General features: G+C 45.2%; 1 protein-coding gene across 1 annotated transcript in view; it reads right to left on the minus strand.

The window, feature by feature from the left end:
• Positions 1 to 444: 444 nt before the first annotated feature.
• Positions 445 to 19254, minus strand: part of LOC128889383 (uncharacterized) — a 69214-nt gene continuing 50404 nt past the window's right edge. Inside the window, exons 8-15 of the mRNA XM_054146956.1 lie at positions 10931 to 11181; positions 10130 to 10377; positions 9729 to 9881; positions 9503 to 9648; positions 3284 to 5728; positions 2902 to 3108; positions 2382 to 2777; positions 445 to 2173 (exon numbers count right to left, since the gene is read on the minus strand). Of these exons, the coding sequence (XP_054002931.1) occupies positions 1974 to 2173; positions 2382 to 2777; positions 2902 to 3108; positions 3284 to 5728; positions 9503 to 9648; positions 9729 to 9881; positions 10130 to 10377; positions 10931 to 11181 (4046 nt within the window). The 3' untranslated portion in view covers positions 445 to 1973. The remainder of the gene's footprint in view (positions 2174 to 2381; positions 2778 to 2901; positions 3109 to 3283; positions 5729 to 9502; positions 9649 to 9728; positions 9882 to 10129; positions 10378 to 10930; positions 11182 to 19254) is intronic.

Consider the following 19254-nt stretch of genomic DNA (forward strand, 5'->3'; position numbering starts at 1 on the left):
GCGTTCGTAAGGAATTTAGCATGAATATAATGATTTGTTCACAGGGATTTCTTGTGAGAATTCATTTGTAGCATCTTTAGAGCATCCAATCTATAGAAAAATTAACTATGTCTAAAAGTAGGAACTATTTCGCTTCAAATTTGTGCGTTTCATCGTTGAGGACGGTGCCTGCAGGTTTAGGATTAATTTAGTCTATTCGCCGTTAGATGGCTATCCTTTCCAGTAAAAAAAATTTGAATGAGGAAAAAACGAAGAATAATGTTTATATCCTTATAATAATTACTTTGTGTTAAACATTGAAAATGATCACTATAGTGTACAGTATATGCGTACACCCTATAGGATTGGAAGATGGAATAGACAGGGAGGTTTGATGTAATTATTGATCACGAGAAAAGTAGCGTTCGTAAAGTAGAGGCAGGAATAAATACACTCGGAAATTCATATTTTCAACAATTTACTCCTAGGCTCTTGTTTTGGCCAGATCGAAACCGACAAATATTTTGCGGTCTCTCTTTGTTATTACAATACATAAAAATAATGATATTTACAAATGTAGGATAACGTTAGGCACTCAATGAACAAAACGATGAAATTATAAAATGGTTTTCCTATTATACATACTGCAGGTGTTACGACGTATAATTGAACGATGCACTCAGAGAGCAGAGTGAGATACAAGTACAAGGATACTCAAAATTAGTATGGCGATGATTCAGTTGAATGTAAAAAAACAATGTTTTATTTTAACAAAACGAATTTTATTCGCGTTTAATTATTGTTTTGCGATTCGATTCCTGTTCGAACGTGTGGAATGTTGGAGGTCGGGTAACAAGCATATTTTCACGTGGAATGTGCTCGCGCGATGTTTCACATTTTCGTTTAAATTAAGTCACTTTACCTATACTGTAAGTACCTCACTGCTGTTGTTACATTAAATTTTTTTCTTGTATTCACTGGCCTTCGCGTTCACTATCGTGAACAAGTGGACATCGAAAGGAAGGATCGGTCACTAACCTGATTTCTCGGAATCAGAAGTGATTTTTCCGTATTCTACGAATGTCCGTAGACTAGAGTTATTTCTACTTCGAAACATTTTTTAAGTTAAAAATAATCGTTACAATTTCTATTGTTTCGATTCTTTTCCTTGTATCCCGAATTTGATCGTAATCGCAGCCTGTGGTACGTTTCAAAATGTGTTTCGTAATTTGCATCAACACAAAGCTTACATATACCATCGCTTGCGATGCAAAAAATAAAAATTAAAAGGAAAGAAAAGGAAAACGTCACAGTCTATATATCGGAGTAACTTTTCTCGATTATCACTGAACCGATTCGGTGAATGTCGATCTTTCGTCCTCTCTTATATCGGTTAATATTAACGATCGACTCGTTATACAAATTGCGCCATATCATTGTTTCAAGTTGTCTGACATAAAGTCCACATTACGCAGAATAAAATAAGTTATACGATTTGTCTATTTCTCATTAAAATATTATGATACAAATTACAATTATTTATAGTTCAGGGTCTAAGAGCCGTTAGTTGAAACTATAAAATCTTTATTAGCCACTTCTGTAGACAACTAAGAAGTGTGTTTACATATATTTCAGTATAATTTTGTTTTGTACAATCAATCTTACACGTGTTCTCATACTGCTGATATGGCTTTTCCTTTGTTTACAACAACATCCTAAACAGTTCTCGTTCATTGAAATATAAAGATGGTTCTAGCGACTCTTTGAACGTCGCATTAAATTGCCGTTACTGTATTTCGTGTATAACGTGTATATATTTAGTCGCAAAAACAATACGAAAGGCTGCTGTACATTTGGTCAGTAAAACTTCCCTCACGATCGTTCTCTTGCCCCGAGTACCATAAGGTTTTATACTCGGTACTGTACGCTAACGACCCTTAACCCTTTGATAATATCACAGATGAATGAGTTTCCGTGTTGTGCGTTGCGCGTCGCTACCTAAGGTTCCTAACAAGTGCGTTAATCCTTTCAATCTTTTCGCCGAGCACTCGCCTCTCCGAATCAAGAGCCGTCCTAGCGGATAAAAGCTCGTACATCCTTCGTTCCAGGTGAATCGTTTCGGAACGTAAGTTGTTCGACTGTGCCACCAATCTTGATGTTTCGCTCGTTAAAATTTTCTTCTCCAGCGTTTTTTCTGAAATTAAAAACAACGTGAAAATCAAACGTGCACTCAGAGACGACCGACATTTTAGAACAGCTGGGAAAATGTCATGCATTTCAATAGTTTCGTAATGAAAATTCTCGCAGTTTGAATAAAATTTATAAGAGACTAGTGTATTCCTGTTAGCTCTGAAATGTACAATATTTTCTTAAAGACTGATAAAGCGTCGCTGACACGCTACCTTTGGAATACTCTCTATACGCGAACATGATGTCTTCGATTCCGGCCCATTTAGGTCTTTCCCTTTTTTCACCCACGTTCTCGTCGGCGTTGTCGTCTACGATTTTAATATCCACGACCTTGCAGTGTTGTTTCACGCCATTTTCACCAGGCATGGGTAAAGCCGGATAACACATGGAAACAATGTTTGGAACCAAAGGTGGTAGAGGCGGTGGCCGTTCTGGAACGTGCTTCACTTTCACTTTGTCCAGGAGCCTCATCTTTTGCGGTGGTTTCGGTAACGATGGCGGATTGTTCGAGTAAACCTTGGCAATTCTTTCACAGTACGCGGTCACGGAATTCGTGCTTCTCCGTTTTTTACGATCCTGTAGAACGTACTGCCACGTTACCTCTGCCTCTGTAAATGCAATCCATGTGAAATTAATTTTATTCAAGATTAAAGATAACTCTTTTCTGTATCACATTTTAGTATCTACGCTTGAAAGTGAGCTGCAACTGATGGAGACGAAAATAAAACTTACCGTCTCTTCTATTAGGAGGCATCACGTCGAGGCCTATGGTCCTGAGGAAACCAACTTTTGGCTCAAAGTCTGGCGCATGAAGTAACACGTCTGGATGTTCGCGTGGTATAGGTAATACAGATTCGATTACTGGCTCCAATTCCGAAGGTACGTCTGGCGGATCAGGATTTAATCTGTATCTCTTTTCCACTTTGTAAAGCTCCATTTCTGCAACAACCTCGGATAAGTCAACGAAAATTAACGGGACAAGATGAAAATATACAAGGGAAGGTATTTACGTGGTATTGTTCCGAGTTTTGTGATGTTAACATAGAACTAATAAAATATTTGTTTTCACGAAAATAAATCTACAGGATGCAGAGTTAATGGAAGCCATCCTTACCGTTTCTCATGCTTAAAGTGGTCAATCCGAACATGGCGAGGAAAGTCAATTTCTTCTCGGAATACTGTAACTTGGCCGGCGGACCTTTGGTGATCCAGAGATCCACATCCTTGACATCATCTTCGCCTTCGGACTCGGAACTGCATGCGAGGCTCGTGTTTCTCTCCCGTTTCCGTTTCCTCCTCCTCTCGGCTAGATCTAGCGAGGACGTCAACTCCTTCGGTTTCTCAGGTACAAGAAAAGACTTCTCCCCGGTGGCCTCCTGTTTGACTAGAGCCTTGCTCAGGTCAGGCACGTTCAACACCGCTGGTTCGCACTTCACGGAAATCTCAGTCAAATTATTGCACTTGTCGGTGAAACAAAATGCGGCGGTTTTCAGCTCTGTCGAGAAATTCAACAGTTTCTCTTGGTATTTTGGTATCTGCAAGAGAACGTTCGAGACGTTCTGACACGTGCGCAAAACCTCCTCGGATTTAATGCTGTGCATCAGCTGGTGGGTGGTGTCCATCGGTTTTTGCGCGATGTCGTTTATACTAAACTTAAAACTCGGTTGAAACGATAATGTGGACAAAACGTTATTCTGATCGCTTGGTATCTTAGTCTCCGCCTCGGGCTTGATTTCCTTCTCGGCGAAATTCAAGTTCACAGGTTGAAAGGGCGGACCTTTCCCTTGCTCGTACGTCATATGGGGTGTCAACGGTTTGTCTTGAACCGTGTTCTTCGCTAGGTGATTCTGACTCGCTGCCGTTTGCTTCGCGTGATTCTCGACTTTCTCGTTGCACGAGTTCGGTTTTCCATCTCTCGTCGCATCAGCGTTGCTCTTGTGATGCGAGTTCGCGTGATTCGCGATCTTGTTTCCGCTAGCTGGGACGAGACTGCTACCGTTGTAGTTCGCGGTCCCCGTCGTTTTCTCGCTGGAGACACAATTAATCGCGTTCGACGCTGAATTCTCGTTTCGTTGAGACGCCACCGTTGCCTGGCTCGATTCGGTAGGGTGATGCGAGCTCTGTTGCTTCGTGCAGTTCGAATTGGTGACGTTCGTGACGTTGTTCGCGCTGCTGGTGGTCGTTAACGTTGGTACGTTGACCTTCGACTGGGGATGATGCTGATGGGGCAACGAGGAGGAGAAGTGGGGCGGTTTGTACAAGCCAGGTACGTGCGAGACGGGTATGTGAGGATGATGAAACTGTTGAGGCGGATAGGGGATCGGCTGCGATAGCGATTGTTGAAGACTCATGGTTTTCGCGCTATCCGTGGTGGAATTGTCAGAGATCATCTGGCCGATCGCTTGGGAAGCAGTCGAGGTCGTAGCGGGCGACTTGATCGGCGATTCTGGATGAGTCAGCTGACTCGTTATGCTGTGATTGTGACTGTTCGCGATCCTCTGTTGGGGTTTCGACGAGGAACGAAAGGAATCCTCGAACGGTCTGACGAACGCTGGCTGCGAAGCCACTGTTGTCGTATTCGTCGCAGGGATAGTGGTCATCGTCGTGGTCGTGGTCGAGGCGTTCACCGTCGTGCTCGTCGGTATCGTCGTCGCGTCCTTGGTTCTCGACGCGTGGACGCTGTGAGACAACGGCGGGGACTTGTGCGTCAAATTCATGTGATTGACGCTGCTTATAGTCGAGGGAACGGCGTTAGGCGTGGTCAGACTGTGGGTCGCGTGAGTGGTGATCGTGCCGCCGCTCGACAAGGAGCTAGTCGTTGTTGTCGCGCAACCGGCGCTGCTACTTCTTTGTTGGTGTTGCTGCGACGACGGCGGTGGTTGCTGCGACTGTTGCACTTGTTGTTGCGGTTGCTGCTGATGGTATATAGAGGTGGTAACGGTAGTTGTCGCGCTGCTCATTATCGTAGCTGTGTGCTGACTAGAATGAATGGTGGTCGAGGGTACGGGAGGCAGATGGAGGGAGGGTATAGAAATGATAGGCGCCAGAGGCATACTTAGCGGGGGTGGAGGCGGCGGTCCTATTACGGCAGGCGTTAAGGATGACATAGAGGCTATAGAAGGTATAGGCGGGGGGCCGATTGGCGCGGAGCTTATGGCTGGCGGAGGTCCAAGATTCAGAGGGGGCAAAGTAGAGGGCAAAGGAGGCGGCATGGCTGCAGAGCTGACGGAACAGATAGAGGCGGTGGCCAGGGACGGCGGTGGGCCGATGGGAGCTGCTGGATTTGGGAAACCTGGCAAACGGGAATGGTAGATATTTCCTGCTCCCGCTGGATCCGACGATTGTGGCTGCGCAGCAGGCTGTGGGGGCGGAGCGGTTGACTGATCTTCTTTTCTGGACTGGTGGTGACTGTTGCCGACGGATCCAACGCTATTGTTACCGTTGTTGTTGGTATTGTTGTTATTGCTACCGCTGCTCCCGCTCCCGCTCGGCCGATCTCTGTTCTCACGTTCTCGCTCCCGATCGCTATGCATCTGAGCCGCTATGGTCGGCTTCCTAGCTGGAACAAATCCCGAACACAGTGCTTGGTAATCTTCCACTGATCTACTGCTATCGGAGCTTATTTGGTATGGCAAACGAGTCATCCGGAGCAGTGTCTCTCAAACTATGGTTCGCGGAACCTTAGAATAGTTTTAAGCGAAAGGCCACGGAATTTCTGGCGTTGTTTTGTCTTTATTCATTATTGATTATTCCACGTTATGCTTGAATCGAGATTTGTTTTACGCGAATGTCAAGCAAGAACGATATTTCAATTTTAAGAAAACACCTATAAGAATCAATTAAGAAAGAAAATTATTTCTTTCGCGCGTTGTATCCAAGCAGGATGCGAAAGCAAATAAGAATTTCTCCTGGGGATTGAGCAAAAGTCGTTCTTCACGCAAGGCGTTCGCGGGGGAAGGGAAGTTTGAGAAACACTGGTCTAGAGTACACTAGTCACATGGTGATCTAGCTCTAAGCTACTACCTCGCGTTGGCATTCAAGCTTTCAGCTATATTATTGCTTTCTGTTAGAATCGTGCGCGAGGAGAAGCGTTAAATCGGTTCTTGTGTCAGCCTAAGGCGGTATAGTGACGATCTCGATGAAAAACTTTTCGCATGATCGAACGCAAAGTCTGTAGGTCACCCCATGCGAATATTCGGGGTTAATCCTCTAGAACACTTCAAACGAACATTGCAATTTTTCGGCGACAACGAGATCTCGTTCGTCTACTTGAACTTACCTGAACGGGTTCCGTGATACACGAGTACGTGTGTCGTTATAGGAGGTAGCTTAATGTATTCGCTTCGAAGTATTGGGGATGATTGCTATTCGAATTTCCATGACAATTGGACAACGTATATAGATCGGAAAAGAAAGAAATTTCACTAAACTATATCGGGACGCTCGCAGTCAACATTTCTTTTTTTTATTTTGTCTAATGAACGTGCGGTACGCAAAACTTCCGGTAGCATTCGACAGAAATTACCCGAATCTTCCCCAAAACTGTTTCAGAAAATGAATCGAGGGTCAAGAATTCCAAGTCAAGCAGAATTTTGATCACGTGTTGTTTTTTTTTTTTTTTGCAATGTTTATTTTCAATTATAGTCCAAATATACATGTTTACATAATAAATTATATAAAAACGGTATAATTTTGATAAAAGAACATCGTTTGACAAAGTTATATACATCGGTGGATTCGGTCAATGACGGATGAAATACGTGTTCACTACAATTAAGAAAAAATTATTCGGACATTCAGTGTTTTAATTGCAAAATTTCTAAAACAGTTGCGGGAACTAACGCAAGAGTGCACTGCGCCTGGGAATAGGATACACAACAAAAGAGTTTACACACAATCGTATCGTTTCGTGAAGCTATCCGCGTGATAGGATTTCTTGCTAATTGGGGATTAATTGAGAAATGCTTCTTCGACGTTCCACGGTGTTACCGGTTGTTCTACGAGACAGAAAAAGGAACAAAAAGAGAGGGCGAGCAAAAAATAACGGTGTAGGAAAAAACTCTACGAGAACAGAGCACAAATTTACCGAACGACTTTCGACCACCGATTAGTATCTTTAAACTGTAACGTTTACGTTAACATATCGCACCTACGCATGACGAAAGAGCAATTGTATATACAGAGTCGTTTAAAGGGGAACAGAAATTCGTTTGCAAAACAAGGACGTTCGAATATTGATTCGAAGAAAACGAATCGTCTCGTTGCACACAACATCGTCCATCGATCGTGACCAACGGCAAAAATATGTTTCTTTTTTGTTTCCATACAAGGTGTGCACTCTTATGTTGAAGTTTCGCCGATCAGGACGTTACTAACTACAAAACGATTAACTATGTAACGAACATTTGTCATTGTACATGAATAGGAGGTCTCCATTCCAACGCTACAAAAATCAGTTGGAACACATTTGCCTCGAATACGATATAAATGGATTTGACAACCGACCGAAGGCCGACTTACTCTACCGACGTGAACAGAGAGGATTTAGTCGTTGGCAGCTGCCAAATAAGTCTGACTTCGGTCTACGGGTGAACAAAATCATTAGCTAAATCGGGCCTCGGAGAATTGATTTCATCTTCTTACTCTCTTCTTTTTATTAATCCTAGCCAAACCTAGGATAGACGACACGCGTTCACTGTTCTCACCCTCTCGACTATGTAAGCGAGTGATTCGAACTTAGGGGTCCCATCGAGGGTGGAGACTAGGACCCCGTGTTTTTTCTTTACATGGCCAACGGAACTATTATGTTGTTGAATCTAAAAAAAAAAAAATAAAAAAAAAGGAAAAAAAAAAGAAAGAAGAAAGGAACGAAAACCGAAAAGACAAACGTGAAACTCAACTCGACCGTCGAGCTGTGTGCGCTTATCTAGAAAATATCGATTCTACCTCCATACGAAAACGACGAGCTACAATATGACTATAAACTTCGATTATAATCTAGATTAAAATTAGAAGCGTAGTATGTTCTTTTTGTTGTCGATTTCGATTCACAGTCTGGTTATATTTTACAACGACTTCTCCTCGCTTGCTTCGCTCGGTTCATCCGTTAACGGGATGAACTGTCGGTTGCAGTACAGAATTTGTTCGAACGTAGAGAGTTACCGATGGACGTATCGAGGGTTCGATCGCTTGGCACCGATTATGGGACTAAAGCCGAGAACAAGATAAAAAAGATATGTGAGCAAAGAAAAATTTTGGTCCACGGAGCGATCAACAGAGGACATAGCAGAATTGAAAAAGACTCTTCGGGTTAAAGGTCATACCGTAGTGTTTCTCAAGCTTCATCTTCTTGCGAACCCTCTGTATAAAGACAAATTTTCTAGGGCTTCTTACGATAGATTTCACTTCTTATTTATTTTAGTATACTTTGAAATTGTGTTTTTATATTTACAAATGTTGTATTCAATTTAAGAGACTCCTTGTACTTTTTATTCGTTGCACACAGATAGCTATGAAAAGTATTGGTGTGCCGATTTAGGTGTTCTTGATATTGTATATAGTTCTTGATATTGTATATTGTATAAATACCACGAGAAGCATTATTTTGTTCCAGTTATTAGTAACCCTAGTTTGAAAAACACTACCATAGTAGTCTAGCGCCGGAGAGTTCAAGAAGTCAAGGCGAGCCGCAGAAGCAACCGCCTCAAACGCGAATGGCACACACGTATCTTTGATATAAATGGATTAAGTATAAAATCTGTTATTCTAACTAAGGTATGGCCACGTGTATGACTATACAATCTACAGAAATACAAAGAAAAATGGTAAGGACTTTGGTGCAGTCCGTAAATATAACATTTACCAAGTGCAAACTCTTCGTGCGCGACTACTACGAGTGGCCTTTCAATGCAATCTATTCTGATTTCACTGAATCGACGCTCCCGTCAACTGCTCCGAAGACCAAAGCTGTCCTTTCTTGCTCGAGGACTACCGAGAGCAAACCAAGAAAATTTGTCTTTAAAATAAGATTCCTCTGGGCCCGAACGCTGCGAACGAAAACGATCGGATGAAAAGAAGCTCGAACAGAGAGACGGGTGGGGGGTAACGACGACGGAAACGATGACACCGCGAAGTGGGCGACGGGAAAAACGGGAAGAATGGACGTAGCGGGTGGAAGGGGGGAGGGTGGTATAAACCGCGCTCGCAGGAGGAAAAGAAACGATTATTTTCCGACGCGTGAGAAACGACGGCGGGACAGAGAAGTCTCGCGATCGCTCGTAATCGATGCTTTCTTTTTAATGAAAGGCAGTGGGGGGTGGAGCGACTCGCTCACCTGCAGTATCGGCGGATGCAGGTGCAGGCGCGGGTACCGGGGCGGCAGGAGCAGAATTTCGTGCCGCTCTTCTCCTCTCCTCCTCATCCCGCAGTGCAGCTTGTTCCCGTGCCTGCCTTAGGCGATGCTCCTCCTCCAGTTTCAGTCTGAAACGAGATTCGTGTCGCCGTTTATAAAATAGAACGGTTTTGATCGCTCGTCGCGGCTCTCTCTCGCTTTCACTTACCGTTCGTGCATCACGGGAGATATCAGTCCGAGGGATGCGGGTGGTATCATGTCCGGACTATATCGTATCCCGTAGAGGGGGTACGAAGGTAGCCCGGAAAACAACGGCGTTCTCAGCATTCCACACCGTTCCAAATACAAATGTTCCTCAAATCTGTGTACCAGGAATAAAAGCACACGGTTAACGATTGCCAGCAAACGGAGACCTATCCGATCTGCTGCGAGACACTGAATTTATGCATCGAATAATTCATATATATATATATATATATATTTCATGTACTTTATGTCGTGATTTAGATGACACTTTAATTTGAAAGAATTATTCTTCATTTGTGTCGTAACTATTTATACGCAGTAATAACCATGCCCAAGGATTTGATATAACTTGTCGAGGTATACCTATAAGCGTGTTGGAGGTGTGGCGGTGGATAGAGACTGTGGTGATAGGGGTTGTAGGCCGCAGGATCCAAGGCGAAGGCCGGCGGGGCATGGGCAGGATGGTGCTCGGGCCGGTACGGTTGAAAGCCAGAACGTGCCAGCAATTCGGAAGCCGCGGCGGTTACGCTGTGTTTGCTGGTATCCGCTGGTCTGGCGGTCGTGTACAAGGAGGGAATCTCTTCTGGTCTTCTCTCGTGAGTGGACCGTTCCTGAAATACAAATGCCCCGAGTTCGTTAGCCGTCGCGGTTTCCCGTTTCTTTCCTCGTTAACCTTTTCACTGCTGAATTAATCAGTGACAGGAGAAGCTTGTGGCGTTGAATTAATCTCGTGATTCATTTGTAAATGAGTGTACTTATAAATACGTTACAAATTAAATAAGAAAGTAGACCAGAGATTTATATACCTAGCGTTTTATATCACTCTACTCGAGCGCAACAGTTAAAAGGTTTAACGTATCGAGATGATTTAGGAGACAAGTTTCGTACAGGGTGTTACGAGGTAGGAACGAGGAGTTTTTAAATTATAAAATGGGATATTTTTTGCTTCGAATTTATAACGTTATTTTTCTTCCAGCGTCCCGTACGAGAAACTGAACGGTTACGAAAGCCTAGTACGCGTTCGCACGGAAAAGGGGAGGACGTGTCCTTTGTTAGGTCCCCAAAGTGGACAGGCTACAAACGTTTAGCCAGGACACGCAAAAGTAGACAACGGAAGAAAGAAAAAGGGGACACAGGTCGGCGGATCGTCGGGCGATTACTCACCTTGGCAGGGGAAGGACCTCTGACCAGAGGAGGCGGCGCTCGGTTCTTGGGACTCGCGCGAGGCTCTTCTTCCTGAGGTGCCGGGCCTGCCTGCTTGGCCAGGTTCCTCAAAGCGGCAGCGAAGCTTCTGCTATTCTGCTGAGCACCTGGACCGGGTCCAGGGGTATGACCCTGAGGTAAAGCACCGGAACTGGGTCTGTGAGGCTTGCTGATCGTAGTGGGTTGCGCTTTGGTGCTGGCAGGCTGGAGACCTGAAAGAGGTCGAAAGATCAATGAGACTCATCCTTGAGGCGCTACCTATACAAGTAATGCTAAATTTCTCACTCAGTCCCTTCTGGGCCTGATTTACATGTTACCTGACGCGTCCATCATTACTTTTTACTTCAAAATAATCAATTTCTTAAACGAGTCATGCACGCTAGAGTCATATACATCAAAGTTATATACCTTCCGTAATGTAATCGTTTAAACGTCGTCGAACAAATAACGTTCAACGATAAAATTTGACTTTAAAGAAACCGTTTTGAATAGAATTATCGCGAAACAATGTGCGCGATAACGGAACGTCGGGTGGCAATTACCGGGTTACGGTTTAGCGACGATATTGCGATTTTGTAACCCGCGTCGCGCCTTTCTTGCAAACGATATTTTAATACGCGCGTTGTTTGCTCGGATACCATTAAGCGTACCTCGAACATCGTCCCTTCAATTATTTTATAACGTAAACTTTCAATGGGACTAAAGAGATACGAAAACGTAAATTAACTTTATGATTTTTCAGAGGATTTTTATCGAATCCGAGAAACACTGCCGCGATTCGTTTAAACGTGTCGGGATTTCCCTGTTAAAATAACGTCGATACATGGTCCGATAAGCAGAACCGTGCGATCTCTTTGATCTCGAGTTTTTCCGAAAAAGGGAATGCATAATTCGCCGGGCGCGATGGCGTTACCCGCGAGGGGAAGCATTAGTCCGTCGATAATAGCGTATCGTTCGTGCGCCGACAGACATTAATTATTTTCTACGATCGCGGCGGAATATAAATTGCAGTTTTTAATCCGTCGGGCGCGATACTCGACAACTCGACAATGCGACGATAACTCTGTGCGGTCTGGGTAATTACAAATTGCTCGCCTCGATACTTTTCAACGCCGTTTCTGCGTTTGCCTTTCTCTTTGCGATTACGCGCACGAAGCCCCACCCACGCCAAGGCCGTTGGTCCTTGGAAGACGTTCTTTGATAGAACGAAGAGTACGTTTCGCGATTGGAGCAATCGTACTGTGTTTTATCAAAATCAATTTTGACCACGTGGTGGATTTTCTTCCGTTACGATTCGAAAATATGAGAAACGTCTCTTTGATCTTCGGAAAGCTTCCTCGACGGCATCGCCACGCGACGCGAATCCGAGATGAAAAGGGCGCAAGCGATTGCGAAGAATTTTCAGAGCAGGGATTCGATCGCTATCGAATCCATTCTTTCTCCTTTTTTTTTTTTCATCCGCGTCCTTTTCTATTATTTTCTTCCTTCCTTTTTTTATAAATCAAGGATGAGTCAGGACACGTCGGCATCCGGGTGGTCCTTTGTCTGGGACGGTGATCGACGAAGAGATCGGAACAAACGATCAGTCTCTCTCTCTCTCTCTCTTGCGCGAGCGCGGAGGAGCCCTGCAGTTAAAACGAAAGAATATAACTGGAAGAGAAGGGAATACCCGGTGGCTCTCTCCGTGCCGTGATTCCGAGGATGGTTTTCACCCTCCATTCAATCCCTCGTCAGCAGAGCGAGCGCACACCTTCGTTTTCTCTCGAATGACAGACACGTGACTACCTCCGTGTTTCGCAATGGCACACCCAACAGGATGAAATATAGTGGTTTCAAGCAGAAATCGTACTCTGAGATGCCATTGGACGACGTTAGTTTATTCTTGCACTAACATGTACAAAATTTAAATTGTTAAGGTTAAGAAAATCGATATTTTAACCACTGAAACGATTGTACATGTAAGTAAACTAATCATCAAATCATATTTCAATTAGGAGAATTCACTTCAAACATTTTTGTTTCCGTTAATTTCTAGTTGGCATTCTTGGTGAATTTCTGGGTGTGCCAATGGCATGTCTCGTGCCTCCCTCCCTCTCTCTCTCTCTCGATTCCCTTCCTGCAGTGTCACCCTATGAAAACGTTCGGGTTCGGGACGCGATTTCTTCAACCCCTGTTCCCGTCATTCCTTTCTCCGTCGTCGTCTTAATAACCTTTCTTTCTACCCTTCGTTCCGCTCCGAGGAACGAATAACCAGGGGTGAAGTGGAGTAGGCAGGATGATCGAAACTCGATTCGAAATGAATTCCTATCGCAGAGGGAAGCATATTTTACCGCATTACGTTTTTAATATATCGTGACACGTGCACGTGCTGGCAGACAAGCGATCGCTCTTCGCCGACGGTATTCAATTCTTTCTTTCTTCTTCCTTAATTCGCGTATAAATCTCCGTAAAATAATTCTTCGTAGAGAGACAAAGTAAAATTTACAAACGGCAGGGGTTTATTTACGGTCCGTTTCGAATATCCCGAAAATGTCGCGAAGAGGGGTTGGCTCGATGATTCTTCGTTGGACAGGACGTGGAGAAAAGGGACGTTTGACCCTTGGTTACGAACGAAGAGGCAAAAAATTGCGTGGACGTGTTGAACGCTAGACGAGGTGGCAAAGGTGGAAGTGAGCAAAGAGAAAGCGAGATTCGCCAACGCTGCGACGCGAGGGCGGGAAGGTTGACTCGACGTCGGAAGCACAAGGATTCCAGCGAGTGGAAAGGGTGTAGAGGGTGGTGTTAAGCGGCTTACAGTCTGTTACCATGGTAACGCCACACCACTAAGACAGGAAGAGTCTGAATCCGGCTCTGCTACAGTCCCTACAACCCTCCGTATACCGTGTTCTCCCTTTTGCCCTCCTCATCCCTGTTGTCCGCGACGCTCCAGCATCCCGCGGAGGAACGAGGGAGAAGCCAACGACGCTAGAGAGCACCGACGACGGATAAAGAGGGGAAAGGATTACGCCACTAACTCTGTTTTTACACCAAAGTGTTTTCACCAGGTCCTTCGATATATACAGGCTGTCCCATAATGTTATACATTCTTCGAATAGAAAATGAAATGCTTTCCTCGGTCGAAAGACGGCAAACAACAGGTGGAAACATTGTCGTTTTATCGCGCGAAGAGAAAGTCAAGGAATCGAGACGCGCAAAGTAAAAGCGGCGAGACCATCCGTTTTATAAAACCCAGGAACGAAATTCTGACGAACGCGCGCGGAGTTCACGAATCGCGTCGAGCAGACCTATCGATTTTCGCCACGCGATGAACGAGTTTCGGCGCGTATATAAATCGCGACGAGCGGACCAAGAACGTCGCGACGCCGCTCGAATAATTCTCTTTAGTTATGTAACAGGACAAATGAATAGTCTTAATGACGCGCGACATGTACTGGTTCGCATTTCCTTTGTTTATACGAACATTAGATGGGAGGATCGTCATTGTCATGTAAATATAACGTTGGACTCTTGCCAGATTGTTACGTCACGTATTTACATGCACGTGACAGGTGTCGAAAAAGGTGTCCGGCTTGTTCGTCGATACACGAGACGTACCATTTTTAGTTTCTGCTGGTTTTGCAGCGATTCGAGCTTTGAAAATTTCCTTGGATATCGTTGATCGTGTTCCTATAGAGACAATTCACGCTCGTCTAATTGTGGTCTTACCATCGATAGTCTCTACGTTCATACCGCACGAGTAGCGAACGTGCTAAGTGCTTCGATGTCGAATTACTCGTGCATCATCATCAACTTCCAGGAACGAGTTTTACGTAACACGCGGAACTACGATCCACTCGTGAAGGAAAAATGAGACGTTTCCTCGGATCGCGCTCGAATGGGTCGTCCTTCGTAGAGGAGCGAACAAAGTCGTATTTCGGAGCGAAATTATTTTCCGACGTTCCGAAGGGATGCTAACCGATGCGTGAGAGGACGCCGGGGGTTGATGTGTATAAGGAGCAGCAGAGAGCAAAGTGCACGGAAGGGGAAGAAAAAGGCCAAAGAGCTCCCTCTGGATAGGATTGACCTCGCTTTTTTTCTCCTACCATGGATTTCTGCCCGTTTGGCGAAAAACACGAGAGCCTCCTCCGTTGGAAATTCCATCGAGCGACCTGGAATATTTCCTGCCTGACGGCGTCGGGTGCCAAACTTTCGAGTGGTCTGCGGCAGCGTTCGTTGGCCGCGATTAGGGGTGGAATCAGGTTCGATATGTCCTCGCGAATCAGAGTCAATTCCAGCACCCAAGATTCGCTTCACGAGTCGTTAAGCATCAAAAAAATATCGAACAAAGATTAATTCGAAATTTCAAAGAATTGCCGAATAAAAATGATTTAATCGATCGCTGAATGGATTCTTGTAGTATCTTCCGTTGCTCGTTGGAAAAGTAGAGAAACGACAAATCGAAAGAAAACTGAAGAGATACGTATACGAGCGCGCGAGTAACGTCGAAATTCCGAAACTCGACGAGACGGGATTGCAGGTCGAGAAATATAGGCGCATACGATTTCGCGTGCCACTGAATTCTCGAGCGTCGTAAATTCCGAGCAATATGCACGCATTACGCCTGGCGTCGAGATTCTCGCGTTCGATGCGCGCCGCGTAGATATACCTATACTGGGTGTCCCTTGTGGTAGCTGGCAAACTCCACCGGCGTGTTTTGCGAGTCATTCCACACCGAAAGCGTTCCGCACACTTTGGGGCCAATTCCGTTTCAGAGCCGCGCCAGAGATGGCCAGGATTCTATTCGAATAATAAATGACGCGTAAAAACTCTGTGTAGCGATTTATTCGCCTCGTTTGTCCGATTAAACGGTTACCCGGAAAAGTTTTCATTAGCTTAACGCGAGGCGGAATACGGTTCTACGTAATTCGCACTGTAGTCATTTTTGTTGAACTAATGATAAATCAAAAATTGTTTATCTCTCGTTCGTACAAACATTTCAATTATACCAAGAAGTTTATGCGTACCGTTTCTGGTGACTCACCCTGTGCACGCCTTACAAGGGGATATCAGCAAACGGAGGACGGGTGAAAGAGAAAGAGATCTCTGGAAGGGTGGCAAGGACGCGGCAACCAACGCGATATTAAAACGCGGAAGGAAAAAGGGACGCATTCGCCATCTTGGCGGAATGAGGTTCTTTCCGCCCTACTCGACGAGAAGACGACCGTTGCTGCCTTTGGTACGGTGAAACCTCGATCTAATGAATTTTGGATTTAACGAACAGATTTCTACGGAAAAAACACTTGTTCTCAAAAGGAAACGATACTTTCAAATTCCACATTTTGATGTACGTACTTCAAATGAGTGACCCCCAATAGGTCGTCGGAGGTTTCTCGGAAATTGAGTCATCGTCGACCATGGATTTCAACCCTTTTCGGGAGACGAAGGACTTGCACGAGGAAGTCAGGGGATGGAGAAGGGCTAATAATCCGATCAAACCTCGGAGTCGAGCGTTTAAACGATTCGATAAGATGACGGGATCGTCGTTATGACGTTCCCATAACGACGCTCGTTCTTTTTATCGGGTCTTCCCATCGTTCCAGTCGACGCACGCAGCGTAAACGAAAAAAGAGACCACGAAGAAAAACAGGGAGAACGAGAGAGAAACGAGGCTACCCAACCACGAGGCTTCGTGTCAGATCGTGGTTGACCTTTTCCCGCTTAAGCCCCTGTGACTCCTCGTACCCTTCGGAGCGGTTCGGTCACGGGAAGCCAAGTATCGCGTGAAAAAATCGATACCGGAAGGACTGCCGGGGCGAATTGCAAAAGGGAAACGACCTGCCCGGTTAGAGGGCGTGCAACCTCAAACGCGATGGGACGGGAAATCGGACGAATTCTAACGGATTCGACCCTACGACCCGTTCCAATTGGAAATGAGACATCGATATCGCGTGGCAGTGATATTCTTTTACCGTGTTCTTCGAAAGTTTACGTGAAAAAATTCCCAAAGTTATGAATCTGCAATTGAACAATTCTGGGCGATGTAGTTTGTTTCGTTTTTCAACCACGCGACCGAAAGACTCTTCGGGTACCCCTAGGGTAGAAACGTTTGCTGGATATTGCCAACCATCGTGTTCGACACGGTATCCATGACAATGGAGAACAATAAAAATTTCTGTAAGTCTTTATTTACAAATCCTTAATTTTTTGTTCCACCGGTGGTAGAGTCGCGTTACCTTGGCCAGACTAGGTCCCCCATTGTTCGTGGACGGGGCTTTGTGCGGTTGCGAACAATCACCGGTGACGGGAGTCGTTGGTCCACCTCCCCCTTCCGCTGTTCGAAACCACTCATCGTCGCCCCGTTCCCCATATTTTTCTGTCGCGAGGTGGGCGCGTGTAAATTGCAGCTTTTACAAAGGGTTGCCCGCACGCAGTTAGATCAACATCTGTCGCGCGGCACGAATGGCCATCGATTCCCTGCTCGCGCGAAATCGAGGTCGGAAGGACGCTGGGCGTCATCAAACTACCCCGAACCCCTCCGGCTCCACTCATCCCTGTGTCAGCGATCGGCCTGTTACCGGCTAGCGGAAATAAAAGTTCGGGAAACGTGTATCGTTTTATCTGACCCGCTGGTCAAACCCTATTGGGAAGTTGAGCAATTGATTCGTCGATCGGCCACGCGTTTATCTCGATCCCGACGATCGTATTTTCACCGCTCCCGATATCGATAACGCGATGCGAGAGATACACGAACGAACGGCTACCACGAACCCGTACCAATTCGTTTAAAGCAGGGATTCTCTGCGGGGTCCGTGTGCTCCCTGGTGCGAGCCACGTTTCGAAGGGCAATATTACCCGATTCGAGCCACTTCGCATGTTTACGATGAAATATTTTTCAGATGGCCACAAAATTGTTTAAATGCTATTTTATATCCTATCAAAGAATTGCAAACTACGACCGGATTTTTGAAGTGGTACACATTTTGGAAAACGCTATTCAACGAACAGAATTAATTTATCGAGGAAGGAAAAGTTTTTTCTCGGATTTGCGAGGGTGTGAAACGCGTTGGTAAAATTTTCGTTCGAATAACTGAGAACGTCTAGCAGAGTTGGAAGCTTCAGCGAAACTCGGGCCACCCCTTACGAGTCCCTTGACATTTTGCCAAGCACCCCCATTGAATCACCATATAAACGACTCGGGGGTCCGCGAGTTCAACCCCTGATCCGCCCTAACCTCAAATATACGTTTCATTTTAGTACAGTCGTAGCCGTACCGCTCTTACCCGTCATCATGGGCGTCGAATTTCTCCCTATTCCCCAACGGTGCGCGTACAAAGACCTGTCGGACCCGTCAAAGGAGACCTCTCATTGCGCGAAACCTTTTACAAGCATAGACGAAACGGACGATTGAAGAAGGAAAAAAAAAAAAACAGAGAGAATAGGTAAGACAAAAATTGAGACTGCAAGGAAAACAGTCTCCGATCTTGCTCGTATTTCTCGAATAATTCAGCGTCGCTTGTTTTTCCCCAACCTAAACGACGCTCCGACTACGGAACGAAGGAAAATAAATAGGACGAGCAGTAAGGTGGCAGAGATTGATCAAATCTGCGATACACCCTACAGAGATTTGCCTGCTATGTTTATTCGATGAGACATTTACTCGGATCAGCTTTCCTTCGTTCGATGTAAAACGTATTTTGATGGAATAGGGAACGTAGCAAAGGATAGCAGCAAGTTCGTCATTTTGATTCGTTATTTGAATTTTTATAGATAAGAATTTTCTGCGATTTCGAAAGGTGGGAAGAATCGAGGAATAGGGGAGGTCGAAGGAAAATGGGAACGGCGACGCCAATGCGACTCGATCTTCTCAACCCTCGATGCCAGTAGCGCTCCCAAGGGTGCCTCTGGGATTTCGCGTCGACGCCGTTCGTTCGTTCGTTCGTAAGGTGCTTTGGAATTTCCATATTAATTCGTTAGATCGCGAAACGTGACGGGAATCCGCGATTTAATAACGTTTTGTTCGTGATTCGCCGCTGCAGCGCTCGCGGAGTCTGACGACCTCAGTGGTATCCCCGACCAATCTGAACTCTACGGAAAGCACGAAGGGAACGAACGAGTTTGCAGGAATACGACAGGGAAAAACGTCGATTGAGTTTTCAGCGATACCGGGTGTATCGAAACACGTGATCTAATCCACGAAGCTATTCACGCGTGGATCGAACGTGAAACCTCGTAACGACTGAAATAGTAACGACAATTCTCGTAAAGCTTGATATTCGTAAGTGTTTGCAACTTTTTTAGTAGTCAAT

This window comes from Hylaeus anthracinus, unplaced genomic scaffold (genome assembly GCF_026225885.1).
Source record: "Hylaeus anthracinus isolate JK02 unplaced genomic scaffold, UHH_iyHylAnth1.0_haploid 11997, whole genome shotgun sequence".
NCBI classification, from domain to species: Eukaryota; Metazoa; Arthropoda; class Insecta; order Hymenoptera; family Colletidae; genus Hylaeus; species Hylaeus anthracinus.